The following is a 14,971-nucleotide window of genomic DNA, read 5'->3' as shown; positions in this document are numbered from 1 at the left end:
TTGTGCGCGTTTCGGGTATGAAGAGCGCCTGCTTCAGACGAGCGTCTTTTTCTGTACCTGGACAAAACGCTATATATCTCACCGATGGAAGCACGCAGAAACGTGGAAATGGTCTTGTTTGAAAGAAGAGATCCTAATCTAAAAGATAATATAGAGTATATAGATATTTGTGGCTGTTTGCGGCTGACTGAAGCAGTGCTACGAGTATAAATGTAAATTCGCTCAGAGGTGACCAAATTTTACATCGCGGTTCTATCGAAGATAATTCGATCTGTGATTGTCACACAATGAAATAATCTACATCATCAAATTCCTGAGAATGAGAGCTTTCTTGTGATATATGACTTGACTTTTTTGTGAAAAATATATAAAATACACATTCTTCGTAAAAATTATTCGCAATGGTTAGGCGGAAATTCGTGTGTGGGACGAATACATTTCTAAGCTTAATTTTACTGCTTTATGAATATAAAAACCAAAAGGAATGGTATTCTTTGTAAAGAAGACACTCCAAGCTTTCAAATGAACCCATATATGGGCTGATACCATATAAGGAAGGCTATGTAAATGAAGCATAAACATTTTTAACGTCATTTTGGACCCGTATCCGGGTCCGCAGAGTTTAATTAATATTGACTGATATTTATGGAAGTCCATTTTCGCCACTGAATAAAAAATAAAAAAGGTAATTGCGACTTATCTTACAATTCTGACTTTTTTCTCAAAATTTCATAATATAAACTCGCAATTCTGACATTTTTCTCAAAATTTCATAATATAAACTCGCAATTCTGACATTTTTTTTCTCAGAACTGTGAGATATAAATTCGCAATTGCATGTTATAAAGTCAGAATTGCGAGATACACTCTCATTTGTCAGAAAAAGTCAGAATTTCTAATTATATAACTCCTTATAGCTAATTATATAGCTAATTATTTAACTCACAATTCTGACTCTATGCAATTGCAAGTTTATATCTTACAATGGTGAGAGAAAAAAAATCAGAATTGTGAGATAAAACTCACAATTATCTCTTTTTTTTTTATACAGTGGCGGAAACGGGCTGCCATGGATATTATATAATAAATACATTTTAATTGAAAATAAATAAATAAATAAAAAACCATGTGCAATTGTTTTGTATTGTCATGTTTTTGCTGTTCTTGTTGCATTTAACAACCTCAGTATGCTATGTTTCTAGCGCATCCAATCTAGCTTGCGTAATCTATCTGATTTAACAGTGAGTTTAGCTAACACAGTCACTGTAGTGGAATAAAAACAACACATAGCCTTTTTCACTGCAACTTCAAAGGAGGCAAGACAATGTTGTCGAAACTAGTGCTTGATACCTGAGGTCATTTTGTTACACTGTTTGCTAGCCTGGTATACAGGTGCATCTCAATAAATTAGAATGTCGTGGAAAAGTTAATTTATTTCAGTAATTCAACTCAAATTGTGAAACTCGTGTATTAAATAAATTCAATGCACACAGACTGAAGTAGTTTAAGTCTTTGGTTCTTTTAATTGTGATGATTTTGGCTCACATTTAACAAAAACCCACCAATTCACTATCTCAACAAATTAGAATATGGTGACATGCCAATCAGCTAATCAACTCAAAACACCTGCAAAGGTTTCCTGAGCCTTCAAAATGGATTTGAGTTGAATTACTGAAATAAATGAACTTTTCCACGACATTCTAATTTATTGAGATGCACCTGTAATTATCTGATCTCTGTTAATGCTTCTCACCATTCATTCTGAGGGTATGGCCAATTGTTTTCCATATACCCATTTGTTTAAAGTATCCTTGAAAAGGAGGGTTTGACTTGTCAGATAGTGGTAGGTTTTTCTGGACCTCGATGATTAGCTTTGCTGTAATGTATTCTGCCATTTTAAATGCGTGAACTCTTTAAGTTCGAATGGATTCTGATTGGCTGTCAGTTTTTATCGTTCATTAGCTGGGAAAAAAAAGTGATCACAATGATATCGTTCCTCTGTATCATTATCGTTATAGTTGTTGTGTGAACTATGCTATAAGATGTGGTCTCCAAAAATTACAAATTAGTGTTTCTTCTCTGAAAGAATAATTGTATTTGAATGAATCTCTGTAGTGTATGATTGAAGAACTCACTCATAAATAGGCTTATTTGGTAAATGAATAAATTCTTCTGAATGAATTGGTTGAGAAAATGATTCAGGTTAAAATGGCAGAACATAATGTATCTTTGTTCACTGTAATATGGCTGTGTCAAAAATATCAGACAGGCCTATCAAACACGCGAGAAGTGAGAACAAGGGGAACAGTGTAATACAAACCAAAAATACATGAAAACTGATATTTTTGAGAACTATACCCACAACTGAAAGCAGAACATTAGTGAGGAAGTTCAGAACTTATATGACAAAAAAGTGTTTTTTAATGAGGAAGTTCTAGAATTATTATAACAAATAAGTGTTGTTATGTATCATTTTGTATAAATTCACTGCATTGTTCTAAAGTAATACCTTAGTAATACGTTTTTTGTTGTGAAATTCTTATACAAGAAATGTGATGAAAGTAACGTTTATAAGAAATTAAACTTCAGCATTATACTCTTCCAGAAGCAACTAAACCTTAATTATTGAGATTTTCAAATTCATTATTGATTGGAGATTGAAAGCAGTTCTCTCCAGATATTATCTGTGCAGATCAAGAACTTACGGATGATTCTGTAACTACAGTCCCTGAAATGGAAAAATCAGGAAAAATGACTTATTTTCTGCATGTGCTTACACTGATATTGCTTGTTGCCAAACTAAAACAATTACAATCCAGCTTCTCTTCACTAGAAGACATCTGCAAGTAATATGGTAATTTATTATTCGATATGTTTTGATTCTGGCTTTATTTGCAAATAATAATATATCATTTATAACAGCCAAATGTTTGAACAAATCTACTTATTAAAGTCATATAAACACTTAAGGAAGTATGGTAATGTGGTGAGTAAAACAGGTGACACCATATTTAAGCTTCTTCTTTGTCTAGATTTCAGTTCACTCTGGATTCATCGTGATTCATTCAATCAACTTCAACATCAGGTGCATGTTATAAACATTACTAAAGCGTGTACTAAAGCGTGGAACGTGTATGCATTTAGTTTTTGTTTCTTTACAGAAATTCTGTTTTTTTTTTTTGTCTACAAAACTAATTTTAAGAATTTTAGCAATAGTCTTTGAAATCAAAATGTTTTTAAGATAACGAGAAAGAAAATCTTTCATGCTTCTCAAGACTTTTTGGTGCAGTGTTTGTTTCGTATTCAGAGCAATGCTCGTTTAAAAAGAAAGGACAATTTCATTAATGCAACAGAGCTTCATTAAAGGACAAGAATAATGGGAGGTAAGAAATATTGGCATAAAATAACTCTGAAATACAGTTGTGCCTGTTTTACACTCTAAATTACATAAAAAGTGAAAAGTAAATTGAATTCCTATTTGCTTAACGCAAATGCTTCAACAGGTAGTTTGGGATACAATAAATAGTAAAGCAGTATACATAATGCGTATGTCACATGTATGTTCCTGTTTGCCCTTATTTGGTTCTTCCTGTGTCCTGTCCTTATTGGTTATTATTTGAGTCCAGGTGTTCCCCGTTTAGTTCGTATTGTTCCCAGGTGTGTCCCATTAGTTTCTGAGCATTTAAACCCTGTGTTTCCCAGTATTTTCTGTCTGCTGTTAAATGTCTTCTATGAGTTCCTGTGTTTTCCCCGTTACTGATTCCATTAAATTCCATGTTGAAGTATTCTCCTGCGTATAGTTCCCTCCTCCCCGAGTGACCGTGACAGAACAGCAGACCCAAACTAAAAGTGAGCGGCGCCTCTTCGCCCCGTGTTTATTTTCCGGTTTTTCAAAGTGTTTTTGTTTTCCGTTTGTTTTTCCCCCGAGATTATGGAGGAACGAGCGATGTTCATCGCCGTGGCTCAGGCGAGCCCCGACCCGATCACCTACGCGAGGGCATTCGTGCCGCTCGCCCTCACCAGCTCCCTCGAGGGGGAGATCCTCGCAACGCTGCCAGTGCCAGCACCTCGTAAGCGCTTCCCAGATCCCCCGTTTAGCCCAGGAAGGGCTCCAGATCCCCAGTTTAGCCCAGGGAGGGCTCCTGATTCCTCGTTTAGCCCAGGAAGCGCTCCTGATCCCCAGTTAAGCCCAGGGAGGGTTCCTGATTCCTCGTTTAGCCCAGGACGGGCTCCTGATTCCCAGTTCAGCCCAGGAAGGGCTCCTGATCCCCAGTTAAGCCCAGGGAGGGCTCCAGTTCCCGAGTATAGCCCACGGAGGGCTTCAGTTCCCGTGTTTAGCCCAGTGAGGGCTCCCCTGATCCACCATGGCTCCCTTAGCTCCCTGCTCCGCCATGGCTCCCTGAGTCCCCTGCTCCGCCATGGCTTCCTGATCCACCTGGAGGCTCTCCTTGTCTCCGCCCTCTTCCAGTCCTGCACCAGCCTCCAGGGCGCCCTCCCCCACTCCCCGATGGTACTATTACGGCGCGGGACGCGCCGTCCGGGAGGGGGATTCTATTCTATTCTATTCTATTCTATTCTATTCTATTCTATTCTATTCTATTCTATTCTATTCTATTCTATTCTATTCTATTCTATTCTGTTCTATTCCATTCTATTCTATTCTATTCTATTCTATTCTATTCTATTCTGCAGTCAATGGTTCTGGTAAAAAATGAAGTCACTCAAACTACATATAGCAAACTGAACTGACAAGCATGTCATGGTGACCTTATATCAGTAGAACAATAACATGCAGTAAACATTTAGTATAATTTAGTTGTGTCGTTTATGTTTGAGAAACATTTGTACTTCCTTTTCAAACTGCTTATAACATTTTCTTTAATAATCTACTCTAATTTGAAAAGTTTTTATAACATATCGGTGAAAATAAAATAGTCAGAAAAGTCATCATGTCTGAATACCTAAAGGCAAAACCTAATAGAAGAAATTCTGTTCGAAAATGCTATTCTAATTTATTTAATACACGAGTTTCACAATTTGAGTTGAATTACTGAAATGAACTTTTCCACGACATTCTAATTTATTGAAATGCACCTGTATAGGGATTACGCAACCTTTTTTAGGGCTGAATAGTTGTGAAACCATGGTGTTACATTGATTTGATTTATTTCTTCCTTTATTGAACACACTTGTTCAATGAAAAAGTGCAGGGGAAGTGCAGAGTTTTCATCTACATCCATGTCTGAGGCGATGAGAGCGTAGTCTCGCTGGGAATTGTCAGCTTTTGTAAATGAATGTCACTTTGTGTTTGTAAATAGTTTCATTGTTTGGTAAGAGTGAGCAATGAATAAAATGATTTCATGATGTGCATGCATTTACTTTTACAGAACTGAAGAGGATTGCTAGCAGATGGACTATTTGAGAGTTTGAAGATTTGTCTGGGAATGTACAGCTGCTGTTATAAAAAGTAATTTGTTGTTGTCAGCATGGCAGTGTACAAAAGAATCTCATCTGGAAATCTCATGAGGTAACTTTTTTTGTTTTAATATTGGCTAACTCATGTACACTTTACAATTTTACATATATTTTCAGAGGATGAGCATTTATATCCTGGCAAAAGGAAAATAAATATCCGGCGTAGCCAAACTTTTTATGAGGTACATTTAGAATACAATTAGAATACAGTGCTTTTGTACAATACTGGAAATAATTTCACATACATTTTTGATTGACTAAACATAATGACTGTAGAAGTAATTAAAAACAAGTCAAGTCATCTTTAGCTATAGCTATAGCTAGCGCTTTATACAATGCAGATTGTTTAAAAGTAGTCAAATTGAATATTACTGAATTCTGAAAAGTGTCTCGAAAGTGAAAGTGAAACCAATGGCAGTTTGGTACGTGCTATACATTGTTATGAACACTAGATGGCCACATTGTACATTGTATTGAACAGAGTTGAGAAGAAAACTTCTAGAAAAAGCCTTGAGAGAAACCAGGCTCATTTTGTTTCCAGTTCTCCTCTGGCCTAAATAAACAAACATGGTGTGATTTATGATTCCAGGCTAGGGCTACATCACAAGTCAGATTTGTGGACTGATATTATTATTTTTTTATATTTACGATATTTTGAAAAAAAACTAAACAAAAAAGCCTTTGTTTACTGTACATCAAATGTTTTCAAATAATTTGATGCTGAGGGACCCCAAATATGATGATCCTGTTGTAAGGGACCTTTCCGTAATACAATATATATATATATATATATATATATATATATATATATAGTTTATATATAAATTTAACAGATTAAAGTTTCACTCTCGAGTCAAACCAAAACATTGGTCAATGCATGCATACACACAGACTAAATCAAATATGCTGACACAAACCTGAAATGTCAATTAACATCAAGTCTCAAAGTTCTTGTACATTGCATGATGAAAATTCACAACATTTGAGGATCGTGTCACCATATTAAATACCATCTGTGTATGCATGTGTTGACCTACTGAAGCTTCAGCTAACATCAGATCTCATAGTTCTCACACACTGCATAACCAAACATTTGAGGCATTTCATTCCTCGTTTCATTTGAAGCATTTTAATTCAAAACAGCACATACATTTGAAAACAAACATCAAACAGATACATAAAGCAGTTCTAAAGACAATGATTTAGCCACTGAAGGTAATTTAGTATTGCATGGATTTATGTTCTTTCTGTGACACTAGAGACACAGTAGAGAAAGATAGGATTTTTTTTTTTTAAGAATAGAGAATTTAAATATGATGACAATCATTTTTAATCTCATAACGGCCTAGTAGAACACTGTCTCTAAAGCGTTAATTTCATAGGCTGAGATATTATGCATTTACTCCAGTATGTGTTTCTGATGATGTAGCTCAGTCTGAGAGAAATTAATCATTTGTTTCTGTTTACTCAGGTGGTGTTTTTTTAATCTGCTGCATGTGTTTCTATTAGCAAATGAAGGTGAGCACTAAAATGAACAATTATTTTTTAAGCAATGTCACACTTTTTTATTTTTTTTGCTCATAACTTCTCTCTGTTTTCAGTGTCTCTGAAGGAGACTGTTGTTGCTTTTATTGGAGGCTCTGCTGTTTTACCTTGTTCTTCTAAAAAACCTCCACTTACAATTCAAGACATAAATCAGGTGCGCTGGAGAAACAAGTATGACTTGAATGTGTATGAGATTATTAAAGGTAAAGTCTCTGTGGAAGGACAGGATCCACAGTACAAGAACAGAACTGAAAGCTTTCCTGAGGAGTATATGAGAGGAAACTTCTCCATCAAACTCTACAACCTTCAACACACTGATGCAGAAGAATACACATGCTACATCATCATGGAGGAATCAGAAGACCATACTATTAAGCTTTTGACTAAAGGTGCGTAAAACCAAATAATTGACAAAAATATTTATATTTCAGCCTGTATTCTTTTGCATAGACATTATGAAATGATGCACGCATTTTGTGTGTGTTTTTCCTCCATCTTTTATAATTCTTTTGTCTTCCAGAGAGACCAGAAAGACGACTCCCCAGTGAAGGCACAAAACCAAGACCGGAGATGATTGTAATGATCATTTCTGTTCTGTGTATTGGCATTATATTTTCATTGGTTGTAAGTTCATTCACCAATCATAATTAAAATGTACTTCATATTGTAATAAAGTGACAGCCTCTAATTACATTTTTTAACATTGTTTTACAGAACTCTGCCACAGCGTCTTTCTAAAGAGTTTTTTTGTCATCACTCACTTCCCAGTTCCTGCGACTCAACGTCATCTGCACAGGTTCCTAGGAATGTCTGTATATCATCTAGATATAACTTTGTTGTTGTCCAGACCCTCATTAATCTATGCAGCCCATCTAAACCTTTTGTGCAGTCATGCAAATACCAGCATGCACTGAAAATGTAAAAGCTCTCTCTATAGATGACCTATTGTGGTGGAGGTAGACATCAATGATGAGTTCTGGTGCTTTTGTTACAGTATTGAGAGGACTATTTTACAATTTTACAATTACAAAATTATAATTTCAGTATACAAAAGGTTTTAATGTGAACAGTCCTAGGCCTCATGTGATGTGCGGTATCAAAGTACAACGTGTATGTTTCATTACAATCACTAAGACTCTTTTTTCTCAATACTTATGTCACTTTTTCAAAAATGTCCACACAGTTCTCCTAATCAACAATTTCATCTTGGCACAGCAGCTATTTTTACATTCAGAATGCACTAAAACTATCAAAACACTTCATACTTCATGTGTCAAATCAAATCATTCTTCCATAACACTAGCAAAGATTGTCACCGCATAAAACAATGACCTAAATACACTCACGACTGGTAGCATTGTTTACAGTATTTTCTTTTATAACTTGTTCAGTTTTGTATTATGTGAGCTTTTGAGCTTATGTTTTGAAAGGAGTATGCCAACGTGCAAGTTGGCCTGCAAGTTTTTATGTCTGAGCAAGAAAGGAATTCATGCAATTTCAATGATGTAGTCACTGAATGCATTTTGTGCCAAACAATGATATATAATGCACAGTTTAAGCCACATAGACTGCTGTAGCGCTCACTACAGTAAAAAGTGTAAAAAGTGACCTAATTGTTGAGAAATGGTTCTAAATACTGTACAAAAAAACCTGTGTATGTAATGTTAATAATATAGCAATGTACTGTATGGATAACCACCATTATAATACAGGTGTTAAAACAGAAAACCACATGATGGTTCAGAGTTCATCATAAATGCCTGTCCTGAAACCAATGCCAGAACTTGTTTATAGATGAACATTGCATCACACTAAAACAGAAAACACCGCAAGGTGCATGTACATTTATTCATTTAGCAGACACTTTTATCTGGAATACACAAGCAATTCATCATAAAATGGCAAATAAACACAAGTACTCATAATACAAAGTTTCAGACATAGTTTAGAATAGTACAAGATTAAGGAAAAGTGAAAGCACTGAGGAATTTTTTTAGTAGGATGCAGTTAAGAGCTCATGGAAGAGATTAGTTTTCTGCTGTCACTTAAATATTGTCAGAGATTCGGCATTCCGGATAGGGGTTGGGAAGATCATTCCACCAGCAAGGAACAGTGAATGTAAATGTTCTGGAAAGGGATTTTGTGCCTCTCTGTGATGGTACCATGAGGCATTGCTCACTTACCGGCCTTAGATTTCAGGAGGGGATGTGAGCTCGTAAGAGCGAGTGGACGTAGGAGGGTGCAGAGCCCGTGGCTGATCTGTATGCAAGCAGCAATGTCTTGAACTTGATGCGAGCCGCAACTGTTAGCCAGTGGAGAGAGATAAAGAGAGGTGTGACGTGGGCCCTTTTGGGCTCGTTCAATAGCTGAACTATCCCGCCAGACCATTTATTATAGTCGTATATCTTTATGTTACTTTATATATTTACTCTATGTTTAGCTACTTTTATATTACTTTTCTTTCTATATTTTCTTAATATTCATGTAGAAATTCATAGCTATGCTGTACTGTCTTCACAAATAAGTTAGAGATAAGGCAATATCTCCATTTGTCACAGGATGATGTTGTGAGGCTCCCTGTATCTTTTGACTGGTATTTTGGATATGTTACGTTACACACGTTCTACAGAAAAATTATATATAATTTGATATTAAGCCATTTATAATTTTTCCACTTACGTATACAGTAACTTACAGTTAACCAGTTTTTACAGTAGAAATCTTCTATGGAGAAACAACAAACATGACGGGTGCATTGCTGTTGTGATCATGAGTCTCAGGCTGAATCTTGATTTCCATCTGCAATGCTCAGGAATCAACACACGCATTGTTGAGTATTTTCTCAGTATTATCTCATCAATCTCTACTCATTTATCTTGTTTTTAAAAAAAAAAAAAATATTGAATGTGTATGTGACAGAGAAGTGGTCTCCAATCACTAGTTTTACTGGTGTTTTCATGGTGTTATTCATTTTATAAAATTGATATGCAATTTTATATTTCCTGGTTTTAGCAGAATGGGCGTGAACTTTTCAGGCACACCTGTAGAGTGAGCTCTCATGTTAGCTATATGGAAATGTTCATGCACTACTCACAGAACAAATGTTTAAACATACTTGAGGAAGACAATCTCTATACTTCGGTCACAATCACTATGGAGTGCTAACACTTCTGTTCTGTGTGCCTCTTTGATAAAGAGTGACAAAGTTGTGTACATTATGTTACTTGAAACCAAAATACTCTTGTTCAGTTGCAACTATAAGAAACTTGAAATTAAAAAGGAAAATAAATAAATACAGATACGAAATGACATCTGTGTGTATGTGGATTGTATTGGGTTTTTTTAAGCACTGTATAAATGTATGCATTAATAATATGATGCATTTGGTGGATGTTATGATATTGCCTTAATAGTTAGAACAATATGCATATCTAAACCAAACTATAACAATTATTTAGTTTCTTTGCTAATTCACTACTCAACTCTGCAGTAGAAAAGGCAGATGTTTAAAAATTGTATAATAATCTTATAATATACAGGCACAATAGTATTAGCTGTTTCTCCATAAAATATTTATGGCTTTATGGATTTGTTTATATAAAATCTCTAATGGTTAGTAATACACACTTAAGAAAACTATGTGAATACCGATACATAAATGTTAGATTTTTTTATTTATTTTTTACAATAAATAGAACCAGTTCCCTTTCAAGGGAACTTCGAACTGTGTCCTCTAGAGGTCGCTATAGGGAACGCCTTCAGCGTGACCGGTGTCTGAAGCATACATATAAAAACGACAATAACATTGGCCTGCGAACGCCTATGACATCATTACCCTGCGTGATCACAGTATAAAAGGGCACCGAGAGAACACGTCGTCCTCTTCTTCGTCTTCACTGACCGTTTGTTTATGCTAGTGTTAAAGAGCAGGTCATATGGGTTTTTGAAAAATATCTCTTTTGCAGTTTATAATGTAGCTATCCTTAAATGAAAACAATCTGCAAAGTTGTTAATCAAAAAAGTGCATGATAAATAAAGATATCGTCTCTCAAAAGAGAGAGTCGATTCTGAATCGCCTTAACGAGTCGTCATATTTTTGAATATTTTGCCTGTTACCGGTGTACGTCACTGGGTAACACATTTGCATAATCCCCGCCTGCCGGCGAGTCTGACCTGCCCACAAACACTTCCGCTAGTTAGTGTGTTTACATCATGTTGAGAAGACGCTGTGTTCAAGGATACCACAGAAATACAATTCGAACCTTTTGTTGTGTGCATGTCATTTTAGCAAGGACTGCTTCTCTAATCTTGGCTTTTATATCCGTTGGCTTCTAATCTTCTTTATTTAGACTAACAAACTCTCCGAACCACACCCTGTAAGTACAATTGATACGTTATGTGTACATTTTCAACTGAGTGCTCAAAATATCAAGTTTTTGTGCTAATATGTGATGTATACCTAGTGCAGCTTTAGGTTTCCAGGTAAAGCACGATATTCTGTCTTACTGAAGTAGTTCTGATAATTCGCTGTGAACCCACTATTTCCTAAGAATGTGTTGATTAATGCAGACTGACGTCGTTCAAATTACTTCGTTTAATAATAAAGAATGTAGTGTAGCACACAGACTTTATAATAATAGTGAAATTGCTGTTTATTTTGCATTACAGTAGACATATTTTGGTTTTCAAACTGTATTGTTTCATCAGTTAGTCACGTTAGCACTCGGCTAACGTATCCACCATTATTGTTTACATAATCATAAGTGTTCACAGTTTAGCAGCTAAACTTTAGCTGTGGGCACGATTTGCTTGCATAAGTGTTTTTGTATTTTATGTCATTATTATAAGAACGGATTGGAGCACTATATTATTGTTTTATGTAAAGGTGCTTTGTCAATGGTAGCGCTCGCTAACTTGCTCAAGCACTCCTCTCTGTGCCAATCACAACAGGTTTGACCAGCTGGCCAATCAGAGCAGAGTAGGCTTATGGAAGGGAGGGGTTTGCTCCAAACTTGCTTGGAACGAATCGTTTCGAAATCATTGGCAAATGACTCTAATATTAAATGTATATTCTGAGAAAATTACAATGTTTTCTGACCATAGATGCATTTGCATTTAAACCAGTTGTAGGGGACTCCCACACAATATTAGGACACTTTAAAATACCATATGACCTGCTCTTTAAGCTAAGCACGACTAGGAGTGCATGTTCTCTCGCCAGAGGCTTTGCTCTGATACCTGCAGTTTCACACGGCTCGCGTGCTGTGTGTGTGGTGAAGAGTAAGCGCGTTCAGCTCACAAGGGAGTTGGATGCGCTCTACATTCATTGCTTATTTCTTGTGAGGGTTAAGCATGAATTGAACGCGCTCGTCTCACGAGGAGAGGGCTTGTGCTCATTGTGATGCATTCACGGGACTACTGAGGGGGATGTGAGTACTTCACCATTTACCCGAGTTTGTAGATAGCGTTTGCATGAGTGCGTTCGCCTCTCATGGGAATAGCGACACATTTGCGGCAGCAGTTTTCGTTCTTGCTTGATTTCCGAGGTAATCTAGCGTTTGGGCGGAGCGTGTTTAGCTCCCGAGGGAGTTGAATGCATGCTGCGTGTTGCGGTCGTGGTGAGAACATGGAAAGGACCTGATGGGAAATTTCTCACTATCAATAATTTCCTTTTGTTTATATAGGAAGTGTATAGTGTGGATCTGTCTGCAGTTGTTGGACAGATGATTTATATCATGTCCTTCTCAGATAACCACATAATACTGCACTCTGGCTTGAAGTAAAAAAAAAAAAAAGAGCCTTCCATTCCTTCCCGATCTTCATGTGGAGATCGAGAAGGTTTGGAAAAATCCATTCTCGTCCCGCATCCACAGATTCCAGCATAGTAGTTATGCCAACATCGAGGTGATGCGTGAGAATGGTTATGAAAAGATGCTCCCTGTTGAAGAGACGCTGGCCTGCTATCTCATTACTGGGGAGACATCTTCTCTTAAGGCTTCCTCTCTGCCGTTTAAACCCCTTCAGGATACATCTCGTTTGAATGGCAGGGCATACGCGGCAGCAGGTCAGGCTGCAGCCTCGTTGCACACCATGGCGGTGCTTCAGGCTTTTCAGGCTGATTTGTGAAAGACCTGGATAAAGGCCAGGGTCTATCCCCTGATGAGGTGGCTGAGTTGCGTCGCACCACACCACGGATCTTCCTCTCCGTGCCACTAAACAGGCCGCCACTGCCATTGGCAGATGCATGGCGTCCATGCTGGTTACGGAGAGACATCTGTGTCAAACCTCCAGGCTGGATCCAGGCTGGTGATAGCCCTCATCTTCGGCTTGGACACGAGTATAAAGTATAAGTATCCCCAGTATAAAGCTGCAATCTGAGGACCTGCGGGTCCTTCTCGTGGGCTAGTACACTGAGTACATGCTTCGCGACATGCTCCCTATCCTCTGGCCAGGGTGCGCTACTCATTTCTCACCCTGAGGGGTCTCCCGAGATTTGAGTCGTTCCTTAACCTTCATGCACGTTCTCTGAGCTAGAGCTCCTCTGGCTGAGGTGTTGAGGAGCTCAACGCTCCATAGACGGTCGGACCCGTGGGTCCTCACTGTCAAACTTCCCCTATGGGTGAACCAGTAATCACCCCTCTGCGGAGTGGGCTGGAGTACACTGCATTCCCTGAGGTAAGAGGGATTTGTGTTTCTGTGGAAACCCCTCTTTTGTGCTTCTGCTGTAAGCTTTATACGCATAAATGGTTATTGGGTCCCGCTATTTCTTCAGATTATATCGGGTCTGGTTATATGGGAACCACACTCTCTATCGAGATAGAGAGAATGAGACCGTGTCCAGCTGCACCAGTGGACTGTCTCTTATTGGGCCCTGCTGGGTTACCCCTTCTAATCTAGCGGCCTTGTGGTCGAGCTGAGAAGTGCTCCCCTCTCTGTGAGGGTTAGCTATGAGTCTCTCCCAGTATGTGATGTAAGGGCCCACCTCAGCTTGAGAGCCAAGAGCACTGCTCCAGAAGGACCCCATTTGCAACAAACTAAGTGTTAGGCCTGTCTCTGTCACCTTCTTGGTCAGTTGCCTTTATGTTGGGACCCTGTTGTTCCCTTAGAAATGTGTGATCCCCTTCTAGCAGGATCCCATTTCTGATGTCCCATTTGCGATCTATCTGCCCCGGACATGGCTGTGCTCCCCTCACTGCGAGAAGGTCCCTTTGAGCTCGCCGGTCCTGGGCAGACTGGGTGAGTCCTCCTCTCGACTCGAGAGAGAGGGCTATTGGTCACTTTGGTTGAGCTGGGTTTCCTCTCTCTCCTTGCTAGGGGTTGAACCCTCTGCTCTTGAGCTCCTTGGCAGTGACATCAGGTAGTTCGGCCACTTGCTGCTTCCTGATAAGCTGCCTCTATTTGGGTCAAGCCATGCAGTGCTCCCCTCACCTCAGAGGGTTGTCTTTGAGCCTGCCGCTCCTGTCTGAGCATTTGTGGTCTGTGAGCAGATGCTTCGGAATCTGTTCTGTGAGCGTGCCACAGTCACATAGGGCACCTAGGCTGGCTTAATACAGCCTTGCAATGGTGTTTCTAAACCCTTGCTATGGCAAGTGCACACGCTGAGCCTCTGTGCTCTTTTTAAAATCCACATTGTGGTAAGTGTGCACGCTAAGCATTCTGCGCACTTTCTAAAATCCTTTATGGTTTGGGTTATGCGCTGTTAGCCCCGTTCCCTTTCTCTGAGTTGGCTTAGGCCCTGGTTCTCGCCTTGGGCTCCACTCAACTAATGTATCTCTGTTGATACATTTCTGAGCAGGGTGTTGCTACCAAAGATCTGTCGAGTCAGTTCTTTGAGCGAGCTCATTCAGAGCCGGCAGTAGCCACCTGGGTGACAGGCCAGGGTCTGAGTTTTAGACACCTGGCCATATCCCCTCAAAGGAATTTCTTTCTTCTGATTCCAAGCCTTTGAGCT

General features: G+C 38.4%; 2 protein-coding genes across 3 annotated transcripts in view; one reads left to right on the top strand and one right to left on the bottom strand.

The window, feature by feature from the left end:
• Positions 1-5,391: 5,391 nt before the first annotated feature.
• On the top strand, positions 5,392-9,443 carry LOC107691180 (CD276 antigen homolog). Of its 2 annotated transcripts, none has more exons than XM_016489678.1 (5): positions 5,392-5,527; positions 6,947-6,993; positions 7,077-7,409; positions 7,541-7,596; positions 7,735-9,443. In XM_016489678.1, the coding sequence occupies exons 1-5, from the start codon at positions 5,487-5,489 to the stop codon at positions 7,756-7,758; spliced, it is 501 nt and encodes a 166-aa protein (XP_016345164.1). In that variant the 5' UTR covers positions 5,392-5,486; the 3' UTR covers positions 7,759-9,443. The 2 variants fall into 2 exon arrangements, with proteins under 2 accessions (XP_016345164.1, XP_016345163.1); XM_016489677.1 differs by having other exon boundaries at positions 7,541-7,644.
• Positions 9,444-9,744: 301 nt separating this feature from the next.
• Positions 9,745-14,971, bottom strand: part of LOC107691198 (CD48 antigen-like) — a 34,249-nt gene continuing 29,022 nt past the window's right edge. Inside the window, exon 6 of the mRNA XM_016489695.1 lies at positions 9,745-9,827. Within this exon, the coding sequence (XP_016345181.1) occupies positions 9,745-9,827 (83 nt within the window). The remainder of the gene's footprint in view (positions 9,828-14,971) is intronic.

The sequence above is a fragment of the Sinocyclocheilus anshuiensis genome, unplaced genomic scaffold, assembly GCF_001515605.1.
Source record: "Sinocyclocheilus anshuiensis isolate Anshui unplaced genomic scaffold, SAMN03320099.WGS_v1.1 scaffold338, whole genome shotgun sequence".
In the NCBI taxonomy this organism is placed as follows: domain Eukaryota; kingdom Metazoa; phylum Chordata; class Actinopteri; order Cypriniformes; family Cyprinidae; genus Sinocyclocheilus; species Sinocyclocheilus anshuiensis.
The sequence above is the reverse complement of the archived record's forward strand: the minus strand, read 5'-3'. Positions and strand labels throughout refer to the sequence as shown.